Here is a 19213-nt window from a genome sequence, read left to right on the forward strand (position 1 = left end):
CTGACCTGCATGGCCTTTTCTGGAGTTGATGTTTCAAGGAACACAGTGGTGAGGGCTCCTCATCGTGGTGGGCTTCAGGTCCATCGTCCCAGAAGAACCCCTTTACTCAAAGAGTGGCACATCAGAGCCAGACTGAGGTTTGCCCTTGAACATTTGAAAGGTAAAGATGAGTTTTGTAAGTCTGTGCTTTGGTCTGATGAGGCTAAACTGGAACTGTTTGGGCATTTGCAATGGAAGAATGGGCCAAAATCCCTCAAGAGACCTGTGCCAACCTAGTAAAGAACTATGATATAAAGATAGCCTAAAAGCGTATTTTATTTCCCAAAATATACCAAAAGCTACTAAATAGCACTGGTGAATGTTTGATTATATCACGTTTTATCAATGCTGGAAACATTGGGAAGAATTTTAGGAAAATGTTCCATAACTCCTGGGGGGCTAATAATTTAGGCCTCAACTTATGTTGACAGGTCCTTGCAGGATATCACAGGTGAAGCTAATGCCAAACATAACGATGCCTCAGTTCCATTTAAAGGCGAGGCTGTGAGTGGATGCATAATACCAGGACTGTGGCCTGAGGCATCTGAAGGTAAAGGAGCCATGTTACTGTTATTATTACAGCTGTGCTCTTCATACAATGTGGTGATACAATGTCTGCTGGGAAAATTACCTACAGTATATTTTTACATAACACTCCACACAATTGCAGTTTTATCATCCTAAATTCCTTGTGTTTCTGATACAAGTTTGTTAATTCAGTGTTTGATCGGAAAAGGGCAAAGTAGTTTAATATTGTGTTTTTTTGAGTGGCATCATAGTGTGACAATGTGTTATTGTTTTACCGTTTTTGAATGGACCATTAATATGATTGTTACATTTCATCTGCTTAGCTCAGTAGTGAAGTGTAACTATTTCCATTTTATTTTTATAATATAGAATTGTGATATATTATTATCGGTTAATCTTCACAGCAGCATATCAAATAGTCGAAATAATCTGTATCTCTTACCAGCAAAAAACACTAATGAATCCATGGTAATTCAACAATATAACATATATAAAACTGGATTGGGGCATTATGCTTGATATGTACATAAACTATATGTTTTAAAATAAAGGACATTAACTGGAAACAAAGTAATCATAGAGAACAAATGATTTAGGATTGCAGTCTTACACCAAGCAAATAAGCAATTGCATCATTTAGTTTCATAACGCACTCGCTTACACCAATCAGTGGATTTATGAGACAGTGAAGAACATCAGAGACATTAGTTAGCCTCCCAGACAAAGACGCCATGAATATGACTCATAATTTGATTAATGTTGGCCTCTAGTGGCAGCTCAGGCTTCCTACATTTGTCTTGATGTCTTTTACACATAATGTAAGTGTTGTCACATTCAACGTAAGATGAAACGCATCATTATCAAAGATTGCGCAACAAAAGCCTATATTCTTCGTGTAATTTGATCCCACTGTTGCTATTTTATCCCGTTTCAAAGGGAAGTGGATTTACTTTGATGATGTAAGCTTTTCTCTTAGGGATTTTATTAATAATGTAGCCTGCATTAAATAGTCTCATTCTGAGACACTGATATCTCTCTCAGTACGTCCACCTTTATGCACACCGTTTTTTACAGAAGCTGGTGCAGACATGCATGACATGTTTCTAAATCACATGATACAGAATGCATGTCAGACATGAATCAGCATTGCGCTGATTAATGCTTGAAATTCAAGTGCAGTTGATATATTTAGCATTACAATTAGCATTATTAGCATATGATTAGTTAAGATCATTGATCGTCTGTCGTTTCTGCATAATGGTCCATTTAAGCATCTCCTCGGGGTGCCCCTGTTTGGCTAGAAATAGACTTACACTGTGATGAATAATAACATGAAGTAAATTAGAAATGCTGTTTTTACGGAGGTATGTCCTCTCCTATTTTTGTATTTCCAGCAAACCAAAGGGGAATGTCACATGTTCCTGTGAGAGAACAGCCTGAGCACAACAGCAGGGTTTGTGTTCAGGGTAAAGTCATGTCTGGTTACATTAAGCACCTTCTGGGGCTGGAAAAAACAACAAATTATATAAAGCTTAATTATTGTAAAATGTCAACTCATTTATATGGGTCTCAGGATAACTTGTATTTTCTGTGTTAATATTATTACTGCTGCATTATTTTGTATGTTGCATCTACAGATTTCTGTATGTTTACAACTGTTAACTTATATAAACTGTTGGGTACTTCAGCCTACAGCAATGCGTCAGATTCAATTATAATTCCATGTTTGTAGCATTGCTGTTCTGTTAGAAACAAGTATCTCTAAAAAAAAGGGGGACTTTTCGTGAGTTTCTTAAAAAAAGGCCTGTTTTTAGCTCTGCAAAAATGTAAATAATGTGTCCAGTTTAAGGAGTAGGAGACTTTACTTTCACATAAAGGAACAGTCTTCATCTTTCAGTTTATCAGAGAAAAAGATAATCACATTTGGAGATGCATGGTTTTTACTGGACAGGAAGGGAATGTATAATAATATAATGTAACTATGCTGTCAGAGAAGTGAAACAATATAGAATATGTATCTACAATTGAATGGAAATACTTCAGGAAAGTTCAGTTAGTGACGTTAGTTACTTTCCATTACTGACCAGTGTGCAATTCGGCCACACTTGTCATTCATAAGACTCAGTGGAGTTCCTCGGTGAGTACAAGAAGAGGAGGGGCTCTTCCTCTGTGTGGCACCTCACGCTGTGAGATATTCCGTTACACTGCTCCAAACCTCTCAGGCTACCAATGACCAGCCTCTGACAATGCGACCGCAGCCGGAGAATCAGATTCACAGACGGACACAATATTTTAGCTGCACGGCCAGAGGGGATGGTGGCGTGTTCTCGGTGCTGCAAGCTTCTTCGCCGGAAAAGACACTTGCAACCCGGTGTGTTTTTGAGGTGCACTCGGTGTCAGAGTCGCATCACTGCCTGATCACTGCGCACGGATTTCAGTGACTGCTTTCTGCCATGCACCCGCATTGGAGGATTATGGGGCATGCTGCCTATGCATGATATTTCCCTGCGCTTTGATGCTTGATCATTGCATCATGGTTTTTCTTGATGTATCAGATACATTTCCTGACAGAAGAACCTGTTATTTCAGGCAACTGCACACATTGCCTACCTGTGTGTCCGCCTCACTGACATCTCTGCTTGCAAGCTTGTAGATTGTTTTGGTTGCAAGGCATCGCTATCATCCACACTGACATGCCTCTCCAATGCTGGCTGCTCACATCCCGCCAGACGTCTTAAACATCGTGGGGTGAGCGACATGGACAGTGGGATCCGGGCTGTGACGGTGGGAGACGGGGCAGCCAATTTCTCCGCGGCAGCCCACCTCTGGCTGGAGCCGCTGAACGCCTCCAGTCCCCCGCCGCTCCGGTGGGACCGCGGCGGGGCTACGGAGGGCACCGGGCAGCGCCTCCTCCGGGAGCAAGCCTATCGGGACTTCACCACCGCCATCCAGGTGTTCATCCTCATAGGATCGCTGCTCGGTAAGTCACACATTTACTGTGCAATCTTGACAGAAAAGGCCCCCATTACACCTGCAGACATTTAAACCTTATGTAGCTACAGTGTTGGTATCACTCCATTGACACATTTACTAGGCTACTGCATGTTTTCCATGAGCTTCAACAGTTTGGTTATTACATGTAGGTACATTTTTCCACATGGGGACACAATGTATGCGAGATTAATTAGAATATCTGAGGACATCTGCAAAAACAAGTTATCCTAAAATATCATAAATGCCTTAATTAAATGAATATAATTGGTGTATTCTGTACCAACATTTAAAATATGGTAATAGAATATTTAGCTCTTCCAACTCATATTTTACATACTTGACCATGACCATCAACAGGCAATCTATTTTATAGATTTTTCAATTAAATGTGATATCATTTCCCATTTAAACTGGTCAGACAATTAACCTCTTTCAGCCAAACCATAGTTTATTTATAGAATGTTGGTGTTTATATAATTATTCCTTATAAAATTAGAGAGTTTGTAACCCAACAGCCACAAAAAAAACCCTGCAAGATGCCCTCTCTCCAAACTCCTAACATATCAGTGTCAGACATCCCTACAATATACAGCCCTGACTGCACATAATGGTGAAGGATGCAGGTTTTTTTTTGGGAAGATGCAGAACATGGTGCACTCCGACTGACTCCTTGTGCACATCTTCCACCTTTTCATCATGATAAAGTCCACTTCCTTCTGTTGAAACGGAGGTCAAGACATGCAACAGTTATTTGGTCATTGAACATTGAACTGACAGCAGCATTGTTTCTGCACTATAGCTGTCCACATGGATGCTCAAAGAAGTAAAATACGGTTTGCATCCCATTTAATCTTGTTTGAAGATATCTGATTATCGGTGTGTTTTGCCTTCTTATGTTAGTTTGATGGTAATTTTTACATTGCAAGCAGCGATACTTTATGTTGATGATAAATAAAAACATACAAAAAGTAAAAACACTTAAGTTACACTTAAATGGTGTATTTAATGCCTTCTTCCATTGAAAGGTCTGCAACCCAAAGAGACAGTAGTCTTTGGTGGTAAACATGACATGTGTTGGTGACCTATTTTACCATGAAATTGGCAAAAATTGGTTGCAATAACGCATCGTACACAATTTAAGCCTCTTTCAAGCTGAATCTCTGCTGGCTCTGAGACACATATTCCTGCCTGTGCCAGGAGAAGCTCAGGCTGCTGCTGCTGATGATGATGGAAGTGAGGATTGAGCCGTGAGAATTGACGGAGCGCAGCAGCACATCAGTGTCACCACGTTTGACATCCATTCCATCTTAATACCAGCCAAAAAACAAAATCCTCCCGCCAAAAATAAGCACAGCATATGAACGTGTTATTTGTCACATCCTGTCTCCTCGCTGCATTAAACACACACGGCTATGATTGCTTGTGCTGTTTGGGAAAAGTGTGGACTCAATCACAGGCCGCTCAAACAGTCCACCATGATGAAATAGGACGAAATCAAAACGGTCAAAAATGGCAAAATGACTATTGCTCTGACTCATTACCACCTCCTGCTGTGCGGTGCAATGTGGAAGGGTCAGGGAAGCATGACACCAATGGCTGCAGAAATCTGCCTTTTAGCAACACAGCTTAAAATCCTCCTTTTTATCTGTTTGTTAGCTTGGATACGTATAAAACATCTATTTTCATTTTCAAACAACCTTGTTTATATGAGCCTAAAATGTAAAAAATACAGCACATATGAGAATGTGAACCTTAAGCCAGAGGTTTGGAGGCATGGATGCACCAATGGAGCACAACAAGTGACATAGGATTTAAATAGAGTATGTTAAAAGAAACAGACACAACCCTTAAACATTATAGCAAAAGGAGATTGACAGTGAATCCAGGGCATACTTTTAAAAAGGATTGTGCGGCCGATAAACCTGCTCAAATTAGGCAAAAGGAAACCATGTAAATGTCAAAGCACCTGCAAAGGGTGACATGGAATCTGCACCGCAAACACTATCTCTTTCCTACCATTTGCACATATTTAAAAAAGGATACATGCAGAAATATAGCGCAAAAGGGACCCTTTCTTTGCAAATGAGCCTTATTGCTATACCACTCAAACTCACAACACTCAGTGCTAATAGCAACACAGTTATAGTAATTATGATTCAAGGTTTTACTGGCATTAAAGTTTTAATATATAAAAGCCATTATAATTACATATCAAAATGAATCAATTTTGCGAGCAGTCCCTATTCAAACGCCCATTGTAAGGTTGATTGGAGATCTGTTTCATTCCACCTATACAATGAATATAATATACAAAAAAAAGAGGACAAATATTTTATTAGCAGCCAACCTTCAGCCTGGCAACGAAACCATAAATAGCCCAGAGAGTAGAACAATGAATAATACAACTGATGATGATCCAGGGAACTGTCTTTGAGGTTGAACAAAGTGTGTTTGTGACTCTCCAGCCACTATTACAACACAATAAGCGTTTCATTATATGACAAAAGCTAGAGTACATCATCAGATGGCACTTACTGTCAGCGATGATATTAGTTCCATCATGTAGGCACTTTTATTGTCCCGTTGTGGGTGTGATTTAATATCTTTCCATTTTCTAGAGAAAATCTGTCTGAGTGACTGAAAAATAGTGTGCACGTCATGATACATGAACACACATCAATTTATCAGGTTCATACATCGTTGGTACACCACGCTAGGGCATTAAAACAATTTGTTAGATGTTTAAAAAGAGGTGCTTTTTAGTTTAAACAAAAAGAGAACACATTGTCACTTGTTAAAAACTGCATATCTGGCACTCCTTAAACTCAGAGATGGGAGTTATATTGATGTTCTCATCTAACATTATGAAAGAAAGCAAAAATGTGCAATTCCAAAAAATGCATTTCAAGGTTATATCATTCCTATTTATTAGCAGAAAATTGTAGTTTATCCCGTTAAAGCAAAGATCAGATTTAGACTGTAAAGTGGATTAATGTGCCACTGTGTGCACGGCACCCTTACGGATCGTAATCACGTCTGTGAGGAATTACAGAATGTGGATATCTGGCTCTTTATTCCTCTGCTCATTACCATTCATACAGAAGTTGCTTATTGAAACAAAAGCAATTATAACATCCCAGGGTTGCAACAAAAGAAATGTGTGTTAATTATTATGTTTCACACTTTGAGTTTCAACAGCTAATGATAATATGTTTAGACACCTGGATGAGTCTTGTTCCACACATAACAGCAGCTTATTAACACCTTTCCAGAGAGGACACAATTAAGCTTCATGTGTGTGAAGCAGAAAAACATTTTTAGAAGTATTTTGAGTTATTCTTGTAGTTTGACTCATTTATTAAGTGGAACAAATCCATCATGTGTAGTGAGTGCTCTCTCTTTACATTGGCTGCTGTTAGTATAGTTGCCAAGGAGCTCCTCGAGTGTCAGGTGAGTATTTCAGGCGCTAAAGGACAATGACAATGAAGGCTCTGATTATAAAGGAGTACAGGTCTAAACTGTCTCCATGATGCTCTAACAAGGACATATTTGATTGTGTGAAGCACTTTGTAACACTGAATTTAAAAACTGTGCTAGAATAATCTGTTCAGGTTTGAAATGGTTTAAAACGGCTGGTTTTTCTAAAATGAAGTGCTGTGTTGGCCCTGTGATCCCATCTTCAGTAAATCACTTGCTTTGCAACCACTGTCAAGGTGTAATATCACACCATTGTATTTGTACTAACAATTGATTCTCACTCTGCTTCTCCCAAGAGCCTTTTGTATTTTTTAACCATGAAAACAGTGATAATTTTAAAGCCTTGAAAATTATCACTTACTGTTATTATCAACTGAAATATCTTAACAGCTGTTGCGAGGCATGAAATGTAGTACACATTTCGGCAACGGTTCTAAATTGGTTTGGTGTTTTGATGTCTTTTATACATAAATATGTGTCCCCGGTGTGTCGGGGAACTCTCGCAGCGTCAGAAAATAAAACCCTTTCTCTTTTCCTCCGTACCCAAATCTTTTAAAAACGGGGGTACAGCGGAGCTGATCCAGATTTGCTGCCGATATGACGTCAAAAACGGCGGCGGTCCCTCAGAAAGTTACTATCAGAAACAATGCCTGACGTGTTTTTGACTCGTCTTTGTTTACATTAGCAAGCCTCGCTAATATTCAGAGCTAACCTGTACTGTTGAGCACATGTGTTTTTAAAAAGCAGGAAATAAAAAAAGAACTCTCCTTGTGATAAACCCGCAAGAGAAAAAGCATTTGAGCTCCATACTGTTTCAGAAATAATCCTTGATGTGGTTTAGAACAGGATGGCTTTTTATCACAGCAGAATTTAACTTTATCTCCGGTAGAATTCTGATCAGGCATTAGCTCCACCTCCTCCTCTTTTTTTTTTTTTAAGCTAAGGACCCAAAATCCGCGTTTCTCTAACAGGGCTGCAAAAGATGGGTATGAGTAGTATGAGGCATGGCTACAATGGGTGATCTGTTTGGTATTTTAAGCAAACAACTTCACAGACATGTTTTGTATAGGTATGGCCCTACAATATATTTTTCCAATATAGCATAATAGGTCCACTTTTGACAAATATGACATGTGGGGTACCTCAAGGCTCCATCTTGGGGCCTCTTCTCTTTAACATCTACATGCTACCACTGGCTCAGATATTGAAAAACAACAAAATAAGTTACCATAGCTATGCGGATGACACACAAATTTACGTAACAATTTCACCAGGAGACTATGCTCCAATTCAAACACTGAGTAAGTGCATTGAACAAATCAATGACTGGATGTGTCAGAACTTTCTCCAATTAAACAAAGATAAAACTGTGGTAATGGTTTTTGGAGCCAAGGCAGAACGTATAAAAGTTAGCGCTGAGCTTCAGTCTGCAATGTTCAAAACAACAGATAAAGCCAGAAATCTAGGTGTAGTCATGGACTCTGACCTGAGTTTCAACAGTCACATTAAAACAGTTACTAAATCAGCCTACTATCACCTAAAGAATATATCTAGGATTAAAAGACTAATGTCACAGCAGGATTTGGAAAAACTTGTCCATGCTTTTATCTTCAGTAGACTGGACTACTGTAATGGTGTCTTCACAAGTCTCACTAAAAAATCCATTAGAAAGCTGCAGCTGATTCAGAACGCCGCTGCTCGAGTCCTCACTAACACTAAGAAAGTGGATCACATCACTCCTGTTCTGAAGTCTTTACACTGGCTTCCTGTGTGTCAAAGAATTGATTTCAAAAATATTGCTGCTGGTTTATAAAGCTTTGACTGGTTTAGGCCCAAAATACATTTCTGACCTCCTGCTAAATTATGAACCATCCAGATCTCTCAGGTCTTCAGGGACTGGTCAGCTTTCTGTCCCCAGAGTCAGAACTAAACATGGAGAAGCAGCGTTCAGTTATTATGCTCCAAATATCTGGAACAAACTCCCAGAAACCTGCAGGTCCGCTGCAACTCTTACTACTTTTAAATCCAGGCTGAAGACTTTTCTTTTTGTTGCTGCTTTTAATTGAACTATTCATATCTTAAACTGCACTGTAACTTTTATCCATGTATTTTTTTCTTTTAATGTTTATTTTATTATCTTTGCTTTTTAATGACTGTTTTTAAATGCCATTTTCTTAATGTCTTTCATTTTTGTAAAGCACTTTGAATTGCCTTTTGTTGAAAGGTGCTATATAAATAAACTTGCCTTTCCTTACACACATTTATGTTCCTCTGCATGATCAATTGTAGCTTTTGTGATTCCCTCACATTACATCTAGGGCCATATCTGTGTAAAATGTTTATTTGGTTCAATGACCAAATACTAATGAGATTACAATCAACTGTAGTCTTTGTTTCGTTCTAATTATACTTCAAAATGTTTTTGCCATAGCCACGATTTTCCATAACTTGGACCTTAAGTTAATTAAAATTGCAGAACGCAAGAAGTTCACAAACATTGAACTTAATCTGGGTCCTGCAGAATCATTTTACATTGAGCTTTCAGTCTGGCAATAGATCAGAAATGATAGTTTTTTACAAACAGGAACTAAACTGAAGATGGAAGTGATGACTCTTGGTGCTTCGAATCCAAGAAGGAATTGCTGTGGTGTTTTATTAAAAACATAAAACCAGGTGGATAAAGAACATGTTTGACACAAAGGACCACTGTTTCCTATCAGCAGTCAACATCCTTTTTTACAACCATGACAATATTATTTCTTAGACAAGTATTTGTAACATTGTCTTCTCACCTTTTTTGAAAGAGCCCAGGCCAGCAATGTTGACAACAGTGGTGCTTGTCAGAAAGCGCTAATGTCAGGTCTTGTAAGGCAATAACAAAAGACCTTCTTTTTTTTAAACGATGAGTATCTGTGCTCGTGTTATCCCATGTGATTCCGCTTTCACGGAATCACTGAGCATTAATTACAGCTTCATTAGGGTTCCCCTGAAATACTACTCCTGTGTGCTGCTATGAAACCCTTTTCAGTTGGAAACCAGCAGCAAAGCACACAATGTTCCCTTAAAAACAGCTCCATCTAAAACCTATCCGTCTACAATTCACTTCCCCATCCACTCGTAATTATTTTGATATATAACCTTGATTTGATAGCTTTAATATCTTTGTAAGCTGTAAACAGATTTGTTTTCTTGGCGATTGATGTTGAGTGCTTGTTTTTCAGACTGTGTACAGACAGGGGAACAAATAACCTGCAGGAAAAAATGACATTTTTCCTCACCAGGGAACATCTTGCTCCGTCTCTCACAATGAGAGCACAGCTCACACTCTGCGGGTAATTACATTTGGAGAGGCTGATGTCACACGTGTCCCCGTATGCCCTGAATTATATTCAAAACCTAATTAACAGTCATTGCTGTCCTGTTGCTCCAAATGATAGAGGGATCTTAAAGTAGAAATGTCAGTTTCCCCGCTTGTACCTTATCAAGTGCTGTCACTCTCAGTTTAGATTTAATAGATTTTTTCACCCTGCAACAAGCTCTAAATTTGTTTTGGAAACGTTATTTGATCGTTCTTCTTCGTTGACAGAATAATCCTTATTGGTCCTTTTTGAAAACACCTTCAGATGGGATTTTGTGAAGCTGAGTGAAAGGCTTCTACAGAATTACCTGAAAGGTCTGTGTGCCATCACACCTTTGCCAGTTGCAGGAGTCCATACTCTTTTTTCCTCCAAATGAATACAGATATATTGTTTTAAAAGAGCAAATCTGTTCAAACTGACTGCAATTTGTATATTCATGTCTGCATATATCCAAAATATAGTGCAACAAGCAGAAAACATTTGTTTGCATTTACAAATGACAAATGTGACTTTTTCCTGAAAGTTTGTAATGTAAAACCAACTGACATATATTATCATTGTCTTATCTTGTCCTGTGGCACACCATTTGAATTAGAAATCAGTTCAAGGTATCCGTTTTGGCCTTAAAAAGGAATCAGTTCATAGGAAAACTCAATGATGGTATAAAATGAGGAGCCTGCAACTAATCAGATATCTATATTATATGAACAAAGCTTTATTCTCAGTGCATGCAATACTCCTTTATTTTTCCATACAGTCTCTGTGCTGATCCTTCTATATGGCTCACACACTTAAATTAGACTGTCCCCCTTCTTTCATACCGATGGGCAATTTAGAGTATACAGGCAACCCACATTTGGTCTTTCTTGACAGAGGGAAATGACATTATATGAGAAACTTACAAGAGGAAACGTAATGATCCAGGGAATTAGCCTTTATAAATGCCCAGTAATGTTCAAACGGTTTCTTCCTTTAGTTACATTCAGATGGACAGGTTACATCAGGGCACATGGCAAGTGGCAAAAATAATAGCACCAAGATATATTTCTGTCCTGTGAAAGACATGTTAAAACAAAATAATCAAAATATGTCACACTTTATAGTAATACATATAGTATTTGACTTTAAATGATACATGTTAACAGTCAAGCTATCACTCACTTAATGTTGGCACGCTCAAAATAAACTGGGTGACCAGAAGTCTTTTCTGCTCTGCCAAGAAAATGCCTTTATTCACGTGCCATCCCTCCTGGTTCCTAAGAATCCGTCCAATTGTTCAAAGGCCTTTTTTTGTAAGCCTTTTAGTAGTAAAAAGGGAGTTTTAAAAATAAACAAAACTAGCCAAGCAATATGTGCAGAAATCAAACTTTTCTACACCGGTTTGGAAATGAAGTGTTAGTTTGATGTTTTTCTAAATCCCTGCACCTCGTCCCCACAGGAAATGCCACTGTGTTGTGGTGCACTTGCTGCACGAACGTCTTCAAATCTGTGACCAACCGATTCATCAAGAATCTGGCGTGCTCGGGGATCTGCGCCGGGCTGGCTTGTGTTCCCTTCGACGTGGCTCTGGGAGCGAGCCCTCGATGCTGCTGGTGGCTCCACACGCTGCTGCTCTGCAAGGCCATCAAGTTCCTCCACAAGCTCTTCTGCTCCGTCACGGTGCTCAGCTTCAGCGCCATCGCCCTCGACAGGTCAGCCCAGGAAAACACACTTGTTTCCACACATGAGTAGTACATATAAGTTGTGGCTGCTCAATTTCCAGTTCAGTTTGAGTCGCCGAGAGGCTAAGCTTGGCTATATTCTGCGACGCGTTTTCAAAGAGAAAGTCCGTACTGAAGTCAGATAGTTTGACGATATTTAATAAACAAAATCAAAACATAATAACTATAGGGATAAAATGAGCTCACCCTCTGTCATCCGCACTCGACATGAAACAGGTGATCTATACACAAACCACACCCATGTGGCAATTACCGGAAGTGCTCAACAAATAAATAAAAGTGACGTAAACAAATAATAATAATAATACAAATAATGGACTCAATGGACTCGCTAAGTAGCATTTGGCACCTACATAAGTTATAGATAGAAAACTGTGGCGAGCAACTGAAATGAAATCCCACCTCTTACTAATAACGCAGTGTCCCTGAGTAGGATAAAATAGATGCTTTATGCTCACTTCAGCCCTGCATCCAGGACATCTGAGAGATGTGTTTGAAAAAAGCAGGTGCGTACCTCCCACTAACTTTTTCTGGAAGTGCCACTCGATAGAAGTGGATGATTCAAATACTCGGATGAGTTTATCAGCACATCGCTCGGCATTGTAATTCTCTTCCTGGTAGTAAAAATCGACGCTACACAAGTAGACGCACATCCAACTGTTTTGTTGTACGAGATGGAAAATGTATTTATTATTTTCAGATCCATACAATCATTGATAATGCAGATCAATATTCTCTTTCAGCCTTCTGTATTTTACAATCATAGCACACAACAATGCATCAGATGATGTGGACAATACGGAGGCATGTAGAGATTCACTGACCTTTAAACAAAACTATAACATCAATTGTGAACAAGAACTAAATGAGACATGAACAAGGTTGATGGGTCGTACCTCAATGATTCTTGAAACCATTTACCAGGTGAGCATAGAAAAAAAAATCTACTTTAGACAAAATATTTTTCCGTCAACATTTTTCTCTGAACAAGAAGGCTTTAGTTTCGCCAATGGATGGAGCATGTGAACGTGACGCTGAGCAGACATGTCCCCGGCCTGCAGTGATAAAAGCCACAGCCAAAAGAGGCAATTTTCACTAGATAAACCGACATTTAAAACCCTCTTAGTGCAAACTACTTTTATTAGAGAAAAACTAGCAACGCTGATGGCCTCTTGTCTGATTTCTGTCTGTCACCATTCCTTTCTTGTGGAGCCGTTCTCTAGACAAACAAACCAAACATAGAACATAATCTCCTTAGAAAGGGTAACAACCATATGAAATCTCTGCTTACTCATAACCCCATCATGTATTAAAGCCCTGCAGTATGTGCAAAACATTACTATTGGATGACTGCAGTGGCCTCATTGATTACAATTTAAAAACCATGCAGGAGTTCATTATGAAATTTAAAAGAAGAATAACATACAAAGTGTGGTTTGATGCTTATGGTGATTGCAGTCACATCGTCTGTTGTTGCAGCCGCGCCTCAGCCTTGGTTTCACTGCTCTAAAGATTCCATCCATCCAGATTGCCTCCATAGCAACAACATACAATCAGAACGCTATCACACTAACGGATGAATAATTTATCTAAAGGAGGGCAAACGAGGCTGTGTGTGTACAGACGGGCAGAGACTGCACCAGCTATCGGCTCACACACACACACACACACACACACACACACACACACACACACACACACACACACACACACACACACACACACACACACACACACACACACACACACACACACACACACACACACACACACACACACACACACACACACACACACACACACACACACACACACACACACACACACACACACACACATGTGATGACGAAGAGATAATCCAGGGAAATGGGCAAGTCCTTCAAGCAATTAATGTTTTTTTCTTAATTGTTTTGGGGAATAAAACAGGATGACAGTTTGTTTTACATTATGGGTGTGCAGTTACATGATTTCAAATTCTTGTGTATAAGTTAGTACATCCCCAGGATAACTGGAGAGAAAATCCTTTATGCCCCGGCCACACGAGGACGAAAACGGCTAAACGCATAGGATTAACGTAAACGCAATCGCAAAAAAGCTTCCGTCCACACGCAATCGTCATCCGGATAGTGTCTGACAGACTCCGTTTAGCTCCAACCGCTGGAGAAGCTGCAGTACATATGCAGGAGCCTGTACGTGGCGCTGTAACTTCCTCCACAAAAGCAGCGAAGAAGCATGGTTGTCATGGTTGCCCTTCTGTTTATTCTCCGCGGTGGGGGCCGAGGAAACCGGGCAGAGGTTTTCGCCAGTCAACGTGTATTAAAGTTTAAATCTTCCGACAAAATTATAAAAGTGCCGGTCAAAGGTCTTCTTTGTTATTTATTAAGCTTTAAAACAAATGAATAACGAATCTATATAATATAATAATAAAATACACGGAGCCTCTCTTTTTCCTCCCCCTCTTCGGACAGCACCAGTGTCTGTCTCATGCAGCAGCTGATCCAGTAATGAGTGACCCGGCCGACAGTAAAAATAAACATATTTATAACTAGTTTAGGTAGTTTGAGAGGTAATTAAAATAGCTAAGGGTGATGATCTGACTTGAAGTGTGTGTTTTACTCCGTTCACCACCGCATCACAGCGGGAGGAGCTGCAGGTGAGCAGAGCTGCGTGTCTCCGTCCTGTCAGATTAGACTTCACTCGCGTTTATGTCCATATCGAGAGAAAGATAAATAATCTGAATTCAGTGTGCAGTTTACTTTGAAGCGGGGGGGGTGAGCAGCAGAGGTGGGGAGACGCGGGGCTATTTCCTCGTCATTATCAGAAAATGATCGTATAGGGCGTACACACGGAGCCGTTGGACCCCCCAGAGCGTTGCGTATGCCGTTCTATCCACCTTGGGACCCGTTATCGTTTCCGCAGTGGTTTAGTGCCGTATTCGGTCGTCCTCGTGTGGCCGAACGGTCTATATGACACTAAACAGTATGGCAAACAACCGTTTTCGTCCTCGTGTGGCCGGGGCATAATCTCATTCCAGTACAATTATGTTAAATATGCATACTTTTCCTTTTTACCCCTATTTTATAAGCAGTTTACACACTGTCATGCTGCAGTCATTTCTTGGTTATTGGATTATTAAGGAGTCCAATGTATTCAACTAAGACTATATTGATGAAGTTACCTTGGTTATTCTTTTTTTGATGATAAGTTGTTAGAAGCACATTTACATTAAAGGTTTTATAATGATTAACCGAACCCCCATCGACCCGCCCCCGGGCGGAAAAACGCATAATCTGCAGGAAACAGCGTCTGAGGGCTTCTTAATATTTAATAAACTATGAATGTTTTAAATCGATGTAACGGGAAAAAAAACAACGCAAAGCTAACGCTCAGCCTCTGAATTAGCGACGAGCGAACAAATGCTAACGGCGTGTGCACAGAAACTCACTCATAATACCCTTATTACTTATCGTAACTGAAAATCCAACCCATCGATTAGATTGTGAGAAGACACAGAATCGATAGGTACCTACATTATCACTCTATGATAAGAGCTCGCAACATAATAAACAAAAACAGACATCATAACTCTTGGCGCTAAGTAGCAACAATGGCAATATATCTTACCTTCGTTGTTGTCTGATCAAAAGTTGTCTTCAATGGCATTAAAACGATAAAAAACGCTGCTGAAGGTTAATCCAATGTGTCTGTGTCACTTTGAAATGATTTCTGATCATCCATAAGCAATAAACCTACTTTTCCATTTTTAGATGTCAGAGCGTGAGATGGGTTCGCACTTGGCAAAACTGCATGCGCGAAGCCCGCACTTTTTTTGGTAACGTGTGGTGTTTGTGGAAATTCCCCTTCGATTCTATTGGCTCTAACGGTCAAAAAGAGATGTCAATCATCAAAATCGACCAATGGGTTCCAGAGAAACGTAAAAAACGGCCATTTCCACCCAAATCACCTCAGAGGTGGAGTTTCTTTTGCTAAACCTCTCTAAAAGGTCAAATGTCACTTATTTTGCATCAATCTTGATACAGGGTACTTATTATGTGTTGTACTTTGGATTCCTAAAGCTTTTGGTCTACCATACCATCATCCAAGGGTAGTTTTCACTATAAGTAAAATATAATTTTTGGACGGACACTATCATTTATGTTCAATCTGAATTTTCCTTAAAATAAAAAAACATCTATATTGATTCTGACTCTTCTACACCCAACTCACAGGTTTATCATTACTTTGAGAAAAAAGATTATTAATGTTCCCCTTTTTAGAAGTGTAGTTATGGTCATTTGTTCTGGAAATGTCATTTTCGAGCCTGAGACCTGAAAAACAGGCTTGGGATTTAACAGGTTAAAGGGTTTGGCTCATTTGGGTTTTCTCTACAAATATCTTTTCATTTCCTGAGAGTTTCCTGTGAAGGTATTTTGAAGAAACATTTATTAAACATTTCCTTTCTTTAAAACCTGTGCTTTTCCTACTGTGAAACTGAAGCGTTCACTGAGAAAGGCCTTAATGCTGAAATTATTTGTCTTTCTGCGTCTAGATATTACTCTGTGCTGTACCCGTTGGAGAGGAAGATCTCCGATGCGAGATCCCGAGATCTGGTCATCTACATCTGGGTCCACGCCACCGTGGTCAGCCTCCCCGCGTTCGCCGTGACCAATGTGACGGATATGTACGTCACCTCGTCCTGCTCCGACGACCACGCCCGCTCGCTGGGCCACATGGTGTACGTGTTGGTCTACAACGTCACCACGGTGATCATGCCTCTCGCGCTGGTCTTCTTCTTCATGCTTCTGATCCGCAGAGCACTCAGCAGCAGCCAGAAGAAGAAGGTGATCATCGCGGCGCTGCGGACTCCCCAGAGCAGCATCTCCATCCCGTACGTGTCCCAGAGAGAAGCCGAGCTGCACGCCACGCTGCTGGCCGTGGTACTGGCCTTCTCCGCCTGCAGCGCCCCCTACGGAGCTCTGGTGGTGTATCGCACCATCTTGGCGGACACTAAAGAGCTCCCCGCCTCCTTGTACCTGACGGCGCTCTGGCTCCCCAAGGTGTCCCTGCTCACAAACCCTCTTCTGTTTCTGACCGTGAACCGCTCGGCGCGCCACAGCTGGCTGGACCTGCTGGCCCGGATCCACAGACGCTACAGCCGCCGTAACGTGGTCAGCACCGGGGCGCTGGACTCTTTGGGAGTGGAGGGGGTGATCGGGGAGCCGGTGGGGCTGGAGACCGCCGGCCGCTCCGGGAGCCAGCTCCTGGAGATGTTTAACATCGGCCAGCAGCAGATCTACAGGCCCTCTGAGGAGGAGGAGGACGTGGAGAACGAGGTCCCTCCTCAACTATCAGGGGGCTGCTCTGGGCCTAAAGACGACCTCAAGGGCAGGTCGAGACTGGGGAGCTTTAGAGGGGAGTTGATCACCACAAAGGACCCTCTGCAGGGGTCAGGGGGGGGTCTGATCATCACTAAGGACGGCCCTCCTTTAGTCACAGCGCCGCAGGCCTCTCCGGTCCACACGTGTGCTTACGCCTCTTCATCTCAGGTGGCCCCAGCGACCCCTACCGAGGCGGAGGACTCCCCACAGTTTGGGTTCGGACCCTTCGAGCTGCCCCCCCAGTGGTTACCAGAGACGAGGAACAGCAAGAAGAGGCTGCTGCCGCCGCTGGGGAACACCCCCGAGGAGCTGATCCAGACCAAGCTGCCCCGGCCGCGGCCCGAGAGGCGGATCAGCCGGAACAACAAGGTGAGCACCATCGCCACCGTGGACCTGTGAACTGCCTCTGATCCGCAGCTCTGGACCCCACTCATTACAGGGGGTGTGGGGGGGCTTCGGCAGGATATTGATGTGTCAAGCTGCTCGGTGAGACGCATGGTTTCTCTTTGTCAATTCAAACATTTTTTCAATTTTCTCAGACGCTTTGTAGAAGGTTTTTCAGCTCGACTACTGCAGTTTTCTTATTGGACGAGAATCAATTTGATATCAAATATTTACCACGCTGGGAGAAATGTATCCAACTTCCCTTGCGACTCGGACATATTGATTAAGGACTTCTATAACGGCTGCATGATTTTCGGGACAACAGATCTCTGTTTTTGAATCTGTTTTGATTAGAGCTGGCATCGGTAGTTGAACAGGACACACTGTACAAATCCAATTATCCTGAGAGATGCACTGATACAGAATAATATATTTCCATAGCACATTATGAAGCGAGGATATTGAAACTACTATCAAAACATTTTGTAAAATGGTTATGCTGTGATTGCACTCTGTAAATTAACACATCTCAGTGTCAGTCCTTTCTCTTAACCCTTTGTGGGAATGTTTTTTGTAACTATGTTCACTTTTTGGGATTAACTCGTCCCTCGCTGGCCTTTTTTTCTCACGTCGCTTTTGAGAAATATTTACATATCCTCTAATGTGTTAGATGTTGTTGTCATTTGTACTTCAAATGTAAGTGGATTTGATAAAGATGAAAAATGCAGATGTAATGTATGCAAATACCTGTTATAAAAATGTGAAATGTTCAGGGTTTATCTGTGTTTTTAGATTTGTTTTCTGGAACACACAGTGCATTACATAAACAGAAAAAAATGGAAGAACGTTACCAGTATGTTTTAATACAAAAATACACAGAAAAAACCCCCCGCTCCAAGTATCTTTTAGTCCACGAAAAATCAATGTTATGGATTTTTCCCTGGTACTTCTGAAAATCAATTCCTCAATCGAATGACTATGAAAAAAATTAAGCGAAAAAAGAGCCGTAGTACAAGCGCGGCTTTTTACATCATCAGAAGTTGTGAAATGGTTTTTCATTTTCAATTTCTCCGACTCCGTTGGCTGTGTCTCCCGTTTGATGCATAATTCAATAGTAGCAGCCTCAACCTGAAGCTTTGGCCGAGGCAAACAGAGCCGGGCTGCACTTCAAATATTTGTCAAGCTGTAACTTCCTTCTGGGCTACCCACAATCCCTGCTGTGTCCACAAAAACCTGGATCCATATGCTGCATGTGCTGTTATCAGGTGGAATTGTGCACTCACACTTGACTGGAAACAGTATACATTGCTACTACTTAAAAGCAGGATGTATA

The 19213-nt window shown here is 40.9% G+C and overlaps 1 protein-coding gene across 1 annotated transcript; it reads left to right on the forward strand.

Moving 5' to 3' along the window:
• Positions 1-2687: 2687 nt before the first annotated feature.
• Positions 2688-18645, forward strand: gpr176 (G protein-coupled receptor 176). Its single transcript, XM_034075491.1, has 3 exons — positions 2688-3547; positions 11836-12088; positions 16668-18645. The coding sequence occupies exons 1-3, from the start codon at positions 3325-3327 to the stop codon at positions 17893-17895; spliced, it is 1704 nt and encodes a 567-aa protein (XP_033931382.1). The 5' UTR covers positions 2688-3324; the 3' UTR covers positions 17896-18645.
• The last annotated feature ends 568 nt before the right edge of the window (positions 18646-19213 follow it).

This window comes from Pseudochaenichthys georgianus, chromosome 24 (assembly GCF_902827115.2).
Source record: "Pseudochaenichthys georgianus chromosome 24, fPseGeo1.2, whole genome shotgun sequence".
Lineage (NCBI taxonomy): Eukaryota > Metazoa > Chordata > Actinopteri > Perciformes > Channichthyidae > Pseudochaenichthys > Pseudochaenichthys georgianus.